This window comes from Mytilus edulis, chromosome 10 (genome assembly GCF_963676685.1).
Source record: "Mytilus edulis chromosome 10, xbMytEdul2.2, whole genome shotgun sequence".
NCBI lineage: Eukaryota > Metazoa > Mollusca > Bivalvia > Mytilida > Mytilidae > Mytilus > Mytilus edulis.
The window spans coordinates 38,729,735-38,741,839 of NC_092353.1; the positions used below are offsets into that span (position 1 = coordinate 38,729,735).

Sequence of the window (12,105 nt, forward strand, 5' to 3'; positions counted from 1 at the left end):
AACCATTCAATCTAAGCTTTTCAAATTTTAAGATGTTGATACTGATGACAAAATGGAGGTCAAATTTGATATTGACGATTTTCACTTTCACCATTCATCAGTAATGGTTCTTGTGATATTGCCAGGACACAAATAAATATTAATAAATCCGGTTTGCTGTCGTTGTGACAGCCTCTTGTTTAATCTAAAATGTAAAAATACAACAACACTTTAGATGTAGCATCGTACATATACCCATTTATATTAAGGACAAAACAAGCAATGATTAGTTATTTTTTAAGGAAAAAAAATATTGTTATAAAATATTATTATTTTCTTCTCCCGGGCGCTAATTTTCTTCTCCGGGCGCTAATTTTCCTTCTCCAGGCGCTTTTTCTTTTCACCTGGCGCTTTTTCCTTTCTCGGGCGCTCCCGGGCGCTTTTTAGTAGGACCGAATATAAGTTTTAAAATTATTTTCATTTTGAAAAATTGCTTGTTTATTAGAGAGGTAAATGTACATGTTAATTGTATTCTCTGTTCTACTGTTTTTCAGTAATTTAGGTGTAAAGTTTGGTAATGCTGCTGTGGCTGGTATTACTGGTGTTACAATAAACTTTCCAGTAGATCTGTGTAAAACTAGACTTCAGAATGCAGAAACAGGGCCAAATGGGGAGAAAATTTACAAAAGCTTGTAAGTATTTTAAACAAAACTTGTTACCTCAGATGTCATCCTGGCTTTAGGGGACCGTTCAGGATTTTAAGATGGGGCAGAATTTTGAAATAAATGCATATAATCAAGTAATAGCATACATGTAAAGACTAAAATGAGTATAAAATGCATTTTTCATCATGTACTACTTTCTTCTTAACTTTGATAGTTAGACTCAATAAGTACTGGTACATTTTAACATTTGCCTACATCATCTAATAGGCTTTCTCTACATAGACTTTGCTATAATAATTTTGATAGTGAATATTCATCCATCACGATCACAAATTTTGTAATTCAAACATAGTATATATGGGAGGAAATCAATCCAAATACTCTTCATGCATTGAGTTTTTTTCAACTTTTTTATTGCACAATAGGTTATTTGCAAATTCCCGTCAATTGACCCCGTTATTAGAGATCCCTTTTTAGTTGTCTCCCTTATGAGGGACATTATTTATTATTTACAATGGGGAGCTAGCAGAAAGAGCAAAAATACCTGTGTGTAATTTGAGTACCGGTAATCTTTAAGGTTTTCAAATCTTTTACATTGTAATTACATTAATTTGTTGTTAAGCTAAATACTTTTGTCATCAGAAATTGTTTTTCGTGAAAAATTAGTTGAACCGCCGATACACCACTCTCAATTTGCTATGCTTTGCATTGGTAAAAGCCAATTTTGTCCGGTATGGAACCAGTCTACGATTCACAAAGGGAAGTAATTCGTTTAAAAAGTGTGTAATAACAGAATCAAATTGGTAATTGGCAAATGGACCATTGAGAAATACAGGCTCCTTTGCACCTCTATTTTTATCATTGAAGACCATAATAAAGGTTTAAAAGTAAAGCTCATCAATAAAACTTCTATACCTTCTGAACGATGTGTATTACAGTTGGTTTATTTTTGCCTTATTTACAATCGTATATTCAATCCCTATTCTTGCTGTCAAACTCAAGATAACTGCTTTTGATTTTCTTGTGTTAAAAGGTTTCATTATCTCCACATCTCATTATATGTATGCATGGTATAATTATTTATTTTATATATCTGTATATATAGGTTGGATTGTGCGAAAAAGACTTATAAAGCAGAAGGTTTCTTTGGCATGTACAGGGGTAAGTAATTTATGAAGGGACCTTAAAGCCATAAGAAACCTCAAGTCCAAAAAAATAATGCATATGTTTTTTTATAACTCAATGGATAGTTTTCATTATAAAACTTATGTACATATACTTTTTCCTTAAGATTTTTTTTTAATTTATTTATATTTAGAAGAAGTTTACTTTATTTTAATTGCTTCCTGCCAGGAAGCAATTCCCCCGACATATTTTCCGTATGCAAAGTGACCTCAGTGTGACCCATCTTGTAAAAATCCGGTGATCACAATACCTTAAAATAAATTATTATTTTTTTATTATTATTACAATTTTTCTATAGCGCTAAATCTAAAACAATATTACTCAAAGCGCTTTACATCACATGTTAAACGAAATATACACACAGACAGTGATAAAAATATAGAACATGAACACACAAAATAAATATTTAAGTGTTAAAACTTTTCTAGATAAAAGGATTAATAATGTGGAAATTTTTACAAAAAAGTGGAATATATATATCAATGAATCAAAATAAAATTATACTGAATAAAGCTGGTAAAATAAAATAGCCAAAAAAAGTCTAAAATAAGATTGCAATTAAAAATTATCAAATATAAGTTAAAAATTTGAAAACGTATTCAAAAGATGAAAAAGGAATATTACCATGTAAAAATATAATTACTGAAATGAAAAAATATGTGTGCTACTAAAAACATACAATGTACATTTTATAAATGAAACATATCTCCAGTTAAAAGGTTCGATAAATCAAAAGCAGGCTAACGTCTATGGCACAATGTATCACAGAAACGAATTTAAGGGATTAAAAATGCTTGTCGAAAAAAGTGAGTTTTTAAGTTCTTTTGAATACAGGCACTGACTTTGCATTTTGAAGTTTTTTTGGTAATGCATTCCAAAGGATGGCAGCTGCTTGATCAAATCTTCTATTGCCGTAGGTTTTGGTTCGCACAATAGGAGTTACGAGTGTTAAGTTGTTTTCAGACCTTAATGATCTTGATGGCCTGTATAAATTTACAAGTTCACTAAGATATAATGGCGCTTCATGTTTCACGGACTTGAATACATATAATAATATTATGTATTGCACCCTGTATTGCACAGGCAGCCAGTGAAGAGACTCAAGTGTCGAAGTAATGTGTTCGTATTTCTTTTTTCTTGTAACCACTCGCGCAGCAGTGTTCTGAACCCTTTGTAGTCTCTGAATCATGTAAGCTGGTAGTCCATAAAGTAAAGCGTTGCCATAGTCCAATCTAGAAATAATTAACGAATTGACCAGAGTTTTACATGCATCCTCGTTGATAAACTATTATCTGAATTTACATGTTAAACATGTGCTCAATTTCCATGCTTTTTTGTTGATTTTTTGTCGATTGTTGACAAACAGGTGACAATCGTTAAACTTCGGCTTCAAAACACGAACTTTAATTACCTGCCATATTTTCACAACAACACTGACCGATTTAAAAAAAAAAATTGACGATTATACGAAATTTACACGAAAAAAATGATAAATTCGTTCACAGAAGACTAAGTTAATGATGTTTGAATGCATTGGTTCAAGAATTGGAAGAACATTATTTTTCACCGGTCACTCGTTTCTTATGACTTTAAATTTTGTTAATGCTATGAGCATGATAATTTTCATGTCTTTTCTGTGGAAATTCAATCATCAACATAGTTGTTATCATTCATGATCAGGATATATGGTTAAAAAGTTCTTTTTAAAGTCATCCTTACTTTTCCCTTCATAGTTTGCTCATCTGGGGCATGATGATGAACCTTGCCACTATTTGCCATCTGCATTTTCTATTGTCTGTAGAAACTTTTTTAAAAGTCATCTCCTTCCATGTTACAAAACCAAATCATATCAATCCTCAATAGATTATTCCTTAATAGAATATACTGATAATAGTATTTGAATTAAAGTTTTTCTAATTTTATGCCATCTATGCAATAACAAGTGGAAATAACTGAACCTCCCTATAAGACTTAAAATCTTTGGTGAGTGGACAATGTTATATAAAGATAATTCATTTGTGTTTATTCATGCTTTAATCCACAAAATATCATTTGGTGCAGTTTTGGTTGTATTTGACAGTACATATAGTTGTATTTAAAGGGAAACTTCGCAAAAAAATCAAAAATTGATATTATGTCCATTCTGTATAAAAATGCTCAAATTTATAGATATTAAAGTTTTATTCCGCTAAATAAGAGATCACCATCGATTTTAAATTTTGAGTATCAGTTCTCTACTCTCCGCCATCTTGTCACCTTCTCCGATGAAAAATCCCGATATGTCAATAAACCACAAAGGAACAAAACTACAGTAAACGATGTAGTCGTAATTGCGTGTCGATATCTTGTCAATCGTACGGTTGTTTTATCTGACTGACTAACTTGATACGGAAAATGGTCTTATGTTTTTAAATAACCATATAGTCTGTTATTTTTAAACTGATAATATTGTAATTAGTTAAAAAGTCAAAGTTCAAGTCATAAAATGATAAATAAGTGTTCCGTGGAAATTGTTTTCGAAAATCTAATTCGTTCATAATTCTTTCAAGTAATAAACTTTATTTAAATAAATTCGGATCTTCCCTCATCTGATCACCAGCATGGCTAAAGGTATTACTCCCAAAGGTATTGGAAGGGGTGTAAGGTGACACGTCCAGGTATTCAATCGATTTCCTGTCCGGCGGGCTTGCAAGTTCATGCATCGTTTCACTTCTGTAGGTATTGATCAGTGTACACGACCGTTACTTATAACTTTCCATTTTGAACTATCAGGTGCATGTATAATATACATTTTTGTCTTGCGTGTCCGAAAGTGATATAATATACTAGCCATTACTGAACTCATACGCTTGTTTATAAATAACATTTCTGGTGTAAAGAATATTATTTATAAAAAAAAAAATAATACAAAAAAAATTAATTGAAGAAATACAAATCTATTTACATATTTTTCCAAGGGTTAATTTGGGAAAATGTAATATATACTCGTTGTCAATAGTTTAGGACAGATTAGAACATACCAGAATTATTGATCTAAAAAAATGTGCGCACTTGTCGACGATTCGTGTATACATACGCCTGGTAGAAAGTTACGGAACTATAGTCAGTAGCGCAATTTAAAATATGTATACATGTATACATTGAACATAAGAAAGAAACATACATTTTGTGTAAATTGTGGTAAAAGTTTTGTAAATAGACTAGTCCACGTCTGCCAACAGTATGTAATCAACGAATTCGATAGACTATTGTATACCAAAAGAAGAAGAAGAAGAAAAAAGAAACAATTTGATTTAAATACAGGTCAATTTATAACTTGCTTTGGTTCATCGAAGTTAAGAACATAGTAAACTCACAGATTTATATATCAATTAGATTGTTCTCGAATAAAGGACGAAATTCGTCATCATCACAATTGTTCCAACATTCATGTAAAATATATGCAACTGGACGTACACTAATAATCCCCAAGGAATGTGAATATTTTCTAGAAAACTATTGAGTATCAATTTCGGGATTTATTTTCTTTCTTGATATTCAATGACATCAATTTAAAGAATAAACTGCTTGTCGGATATTTGTCCGCTTTAGGGGTATTCTTGCAAGTTGAACAGACTTATAATAACATTCAAAAATAGGGAAAGATAACATTAAATTCGTTGTCTTTTAATTTTAAACATCGTTGATCAAATAGTTATTTAAGTATATATATACGTTGGGAGACGACGATTATTATAGTTGTCTCAGATTTTAATAAGGACGTTCCCGATTATGAATAAATTTGGTTGACGTTTATCACACTTGAAAAGAATATCTATTCGTAATTTTTCGATTCCATTACAAAAATATTTTTTTCTTTATTCGTACATATTATATTCTGCTTCGGTAGAGTTATCTTCAGATAGTTTCATATATTAATTAATACATGGCTTTCAAAAGTCTAAATGTAAGTGTTCTCGTACATTTTTTCACCTAATAAAGACAAATAAAAATGATTTAGTAAAGCTATTTCTAATTTCTAAGTCCCCCTTTTTTATGAGACATAAATCAAGGACAAGACTTGTATATCATTTCATTCTGACATATGAATTAAGTTTCCCGTCTTTAACCGAAAATTGTGTATTTCTTAGTAAATTAACTTATTTGAATTCAAATAAATAATAGCACCAAATATAATTAAATAATTCCACGGCGACCAATTTTTATTTGTCACCAACTTGAATATGTATTTTCAATGTGTGTATTAAATGCTACCACTGATCCGAATAGACAGTCACACCTGGCAAGGTGTGCCCTAGAGGCGTGGTTAAATACCGAAGTGCAAATAACAATTTACCTTTCAACAAGCCATCTACGAGTATTGCCACAGAACCGTGAATACACACATCGTATAAACCTAGCCATAGCAGAGATAGTAAAAGGTCAATAATAGTACACCAACATATTGTCTTTACAGATTATTGTACTTTAATTTGTTCACCTTATCAGTCCGAAAATGCATTTATTAAAAATAAATTTATAACTTTTTGTGTTGTCTACAAAAATAATTCGAATATATACGTTTAACATAGATAATTTATCTCACGAATGAGAACAATTGAACGTCTGTGCGTTTTATCTTCTTATTATCGGATGGTTATTAGATAAAGCATAAGTCATCGGCGCGCTTACGATTACGTTAAAATATGATTAAAAACCAAGACTTTTAATGATTGTATTTTAAATCCCGGCATGCAAAAATCAGGAGAAAACGTCACGACCTACAGGAAGTAGTTGATATTTTTTCATTAATTATTGAATTTCTCCTTTATTACTGCACATATAGCGATAAAACTTTGTGAATATATATATTATGTCATAATGAACATATTTAAACCATAAGTAAAAAATCGTGAATTTTCCCTTTAACAATTCTTATATTTTAGGATGGGCAGTGAATACACTTCTAATTACTCCAGAGAAATGCATAAAGTTGGGTTTAAATGACCTGTTCTGCCATCATTTTGGAGGTAAAGAGTAAGTTTTCATTATTTTTTTTTTCAACTATGACAACTATCTCATTCAAAGAGATATGCATAAAGTTGGGTTTAAATGACCTGTTCTGCCATCATTTTGGAGGTAAAGAGTAAGTTTTCATTAATTTTTTTTACAACTATGACAACTATCTCATTCAAAGAGATATATAATAACTGACCTTGTTTAAATGCATGAATGACTTTGATGGGAAAAAAGTATTCTCACAGTGACATGTTTTATTCTATCATTTTATTGAAAAATCTCAAAAAAATGATTTTATCAATATTATATTTTGTCAAGTAAATCATGAAAAAACAATGTGCTTGTTTAAGCATCTATTTAATCATTTAATTCTCTATCTGTATATCAGTATAGGCATTGTTTATTTTAACCAGAGGTAAATGCAAGTAGAGAATCCTTTTTCCTGACATAAGATGAAGCTAGCATTATTATCCAGTACCCATGGTACATCTGAAATGGTAGGAGGCCAGTTTTCTTTGCATAATGAGGAGAATTTTGTCAGATATTTTTATGCCCCACCTACGATAGTAGAGGGGCATTATGTTTTCTGGTCTGTGCGTCCGTTCGTTCATCTGTCTGTCCTTTCTTCCGTCTGTCCTTCCTTCCGTTCATCCTGCTTCAGGTTAAAGATTTTGGTCAAGGTAGTTTTTGATGAAGTTGAAGTCCAATCAACTTGAAACTTAGTACACATGTCCCCTATGATATGATCTTTCTAATTTTAATGCCAACTTAGTGTTTTGACCCCAATTTCACGGTTTACTGAACATAGAAAATGATAGTGCAAATTTCAGGTTAAAGTTTTTGGTCGAGGTAGTTTTTGATGAAGTTGAAGTCCAATCAACTTGAAACTTAGTATACATGTGCCCTGTGATATGATCTTTCAAATTTAAATAACAAATTAGAGTTTTTACCCCAATTATTTCACGGTCCACTAAACACAGAAAATGATAGTGCGAGTGGGGCATCTGTGTACTATGGACACATTCTTGTTACTTGTAAAATCCATCATTAAAGGGAGAAAATAAGCTGCCTTTCCTATATTTAATAAACATTTTATTTGTATTTTTAGTGGAACTTTACAATGGTATGGTCGTTTGAGTGCCGGTGGACTGGCTGGTGCCTGTCAGATTATAGTAACAACACCCATGGAATTGTTAAAGATACAACTCCAAGATGCTGGCAGGAGTGGTAACTAATTTTGTGTATTTTGGCAATATTTACATCAAAATTATGAAAATGTTTAGTTTAAGTATATTTCTTTCATATCTCTGCTCCAAAGGAGGGAGATATACTGGTTTATTTCTGTCCCTCTGTCTGTTTGTTTCTTTATCTTTTTGTCTGCAATACATTTCTGTCAAATCTTTCTGTGCCACTACAAACTAGGTACAGATTCATATCATAGGAAGTTTTATATTAACATTGAATATTTTCCTAGTTCAGTTGTTTTTGTGAAAGTTGTGGTCCTAAGAAAAAGGGAATTGTGTTTTGAAAATGTCTGTTCTCAACATATTTTTATTCTGTAATGAATGGATCATGGTTGATCAGCTTTAAGTATTTAATATAAACCTTTGATTCATTTATTTTAGTGGTCATCAATTTCATGGTTTGAGGAAATATTACATTTTTGTGAATACATGATTGAGCGTTTTTGAAAAAGTCTTCCTACATGCATTCATAAAGAAAAAAGTTGTAAATTGTTTAACCTTTAAGTTCATAGTTCACCATTTACCACGAAATCCATGACAATTAGTATCATAAAAATAATAATGAATCTGCAGTAGTCATATCATAAGAAGTTGAATTGTAGCCCTTGTTTATATAAAATTGCTTGAAAAATATCACTTTTCCACTTTTCCTCACTAATGCCTGAATCAGTTGATAAGATTAAGTATAAAATCATACTATTAGAAGTTGCTGATTTTTAAGGGTGAGTTTCATTCCGGTTGATCAAATTTTATTTTGCCAAAATTGTTGGTCTTGGATATTCAAATATTTGTTTTTCAATAAACTAATACATTTCATTCTTTAGGGGATTGGAAGGTGTGAAGTTGTTAAAAAAATGAATTATTTAGCCAAATATTCTGTACTTATTATGGGAGGATAAAAGTCATACTCTGGGCTCCTATTTTGAACTGAAAAATCACAAAACGGCTCTCACTAGAATAAGACTGTGTCCCATATTAGATCTAGAGTAACCTCATTCAATGTTCCTGCTGAGTAAGGGACATTGCATTGTTTGTTTTTATTACTGTTTTAGATGACGTTTTTGAGCTATACCTGTAGCAGTATATATAAAGTAGATACAAATATTAACATGAAATTGTACAGTATTCTCCAAACTTTAAGGTATAGTACTGAAAAGGCCTCCAATGTTTTTAAAAAGAAAAGATAAGCTATAAAGTTGCAATGTAATGTTATGTGAATGCTTGTTTTCCATGTGAACAAAATTATTTTTTGAAATTAAAAAAAAGATTACATATACAGACAATAACCTCCCACTTCAAAATGTGTACACTTATTGGTATAATCTGTTTTATTCCAAAATAATTTTACCTAAATTTGACTTTATCACATATTTTTTTTAAATACACAAGAGGGTCAATTAAATGTTGGATAAGTTAACATTGTTGTGCAAAGGAAAATTTGAAATACGATTCATGGCCTGATTTCACCTTTTGCTTTTTACACTGCTTGATTAGAAGTTAAATAAAACAATAACCATCTCTTAGTGCAGAGACATGAATCTTTATATTTATGTTTTATTTTTTTAGGTGTTACATTAAATGCAGATGGTACAGTAGCTAAGAAGACTGCATTGGGAATTAGTAAACAGTTGTATGCTGAGCGTGGATTCTTGGGACTGTATAAAGGATTTAGACCTACCTTTTTGAGAGATGTTATATTTTCAACTGTTTACTTCCCTTTAGTTTCTTATTTAAATGATTGGGTAAGACAAATTTTCATTGTATCTTTAAAAAGATCATTTTTTTTCAGTTCACACTTACCAAAGTAAAATTGGTTAAAGTAAGATATTTTTTTTTAAATCATCTTGTCTATAAGCTGATATTTTAAAACTGACTATAGGAATCTCTATTAAATATTTAGACAAATCACTCTCTATCAGTGTTAAAGTTTAATACTAAATTGATGTTGCAAGAACTTGTTATTAGATTATAATATGATTTATCATCTTCAGGTATCTGTTAAATATCAGTACTGTTGTAAAGAATAAATTTTTATCAGAAAATGGGTCAATAAATAATGTATGATTTTAATACATTGACATCTTCAAACAAAATATAAAATTAAAATATGCCTGAAACAAATGAACATGACACATAAAAATAAGGAGGTGTGGTATGATTGGCAAGGAGACAATAATCCACCAAAGTTCAAATGAAGTAAATTGTAAGCAATTGTAGGCAACCCTACAAATGTATGTTAAAAGTTATTATTACATTGGTTGCAATGAATTACATTGATTTCCCAGTTGAATAAAAACCGATAATTTCACATGTGAAATAAACATGGTTATTTCACTCTCTGACGTCATACAACAATATACAATTATGGCCCGTTGAAAAGGTGAATATCCAAAATTGTCAACACGAGAAGGTTATTTCAATGAGGGCGCAGCCCGAAGTGAAATAACTTTTAAGGGTTGACAATTTTGGATATTCATCGATTCTAAGGGGCCACAATTGTTTTATTATACCGAACTAACACTGGAAATGCCTTTCGAACACTTTCTATATTTTTTAAACTTTACATAACAAAGTCAAAGACAAGCTGACGTTTGAAAATACATTAGTGTTCTAGAATTTCTAGAATGTACAACAAAGGTAGAATCTTTTTGTAAAATATTGATGGCCCTGAAAAGGACCGTTACTCTATAAAAGCTATTATCAGCTGCTGGCACTCTATTCATGTCCAATGTCTTATTTCCACGTCTCTCGGTGGGCTTTTTGTGTAACGTGAACGCTGCCATTTTGTTTATTTACGTCTGTGACGTCATTTTCATGGGAGATAACTCAAGTACAAATCAACAATCTCAAAAGGTTATTCGCCGGTGAATAATAGGGTTATTCGCCGGTGAATAATAGGGTTATTCACCGCTGGTGGAAATGTTTAGGGTTATTCGTCCTTCCTTGCAATTGAATGAAAAACAACTGAATTATTCCATGTCACGTGATAACGTTTTACCCAATAGAATTGTTTAAAATATATGTAAGGTATAATAATAGGCGTTGTCAAGACGTCGATAACGTCGGATCAAAACAAATTGTCAATGCGTAGGAAAAAGATATAGTTCCTTACATTTTCTACATTAATTTCATTAAAAAACAAGGCCATTTGCCAATGTAATAAAAAGAATAACTAATCGCCGTATTTGAATATCAACATAGATGCCAACCATTACGATTTTTCCGTAGTTTTTCCGATTTTGCGATAAAAACTACGCTATTACGGTCAAAGTCGAATAGTTACGGATTCCCAATCATCGACGTTCAATTTTGTAAAACGTGGATTTATATCATTACTTTTCCGTCCTGGTCCAGTATTTAGGAAACGCCAATGTAATGCTTCTGGTTTCTCGGGAGTTATCAACCTATTGTTGGGTAACTAACTGACTTCCGAAGAGGCAAACTTGCATTTTATTAAATAGCTTTCCCCCTTTCTCTACTTCTCCTTGACAAAACAAAAATGTTTGAGTCGAGAACATCTGAACAATTAATGAATGGAATACATACTACAGACAACATGTTAAATGACAAATTTTAGTGTACATCACTTTGCAACCACTCGTCAGTAATTTTTATTGGTAAATGCACGTTTATGAATGATTACTGAAAACTTTTCAAAAATACGGAAAATTTGATAGTTTGTTACTGATTGTGTCAAAAGGGGGTTGGCATCTATGTATCAAAAATAAGACAACGTGTGACCGAATGCCGCTAGCCTATGGATTAAACTCGTGCTGCGCACTTGTTTAATCCATGCGTCGTTCGGTCACACGTTGTCTTATTTTTGATATTCAAATACGGCAATTAGTTATACTATAATTATAATTGTAATTTAAAACGATGTGTATACAGTTCAAACTCAAAAGAAAATGTGCATTAGCTATATTGATTCAAAAGAAACATTAGAGGATGATATTAGGTTGAAGACAAAAATAGATTTAGAAATACTTTATCAGATTTGAAGAAACAGTTCTCTATTGTATAGAATTAGAATA

General features: G+C 31.1%; 1 protein-coding gene across 2 annotated transcripts in view; it reads left to right on the forward strand.

Moving 5' to 3' along the window:
* LOC139491132 (mitochondrial glutamate carrier 1-like) overlaps positions 1-12,105 on the forward strand; it is a 28,755-nt gene that overhangs the window by 6,491 nt on the left and 10,159 nt on the right. For both annotated transcript variants that reach the window (XM_071278543.1, XM_071278544.1), the window contains exons 3-7: positions 534-671; positions 1,750-1,805; positions 6,755-6,845; positions 7,936-8,054; positions 9,638-9,813. In XM_071278543.1, the coding sequence (XP_071134644.1) occupies positions 534-671; positions 1,750-1,805; positions 6,755-6,845; positions 7,936-8,054; positions 9,638-9,813 (580 nt within the window). The remainder of the gene's footprint in view (positions 1-533; positions 672-1,749; positions 1,806-6,754; positions 6,846-7,935; positions 8,055-9,637; positions 9,814-12,105) is intronic.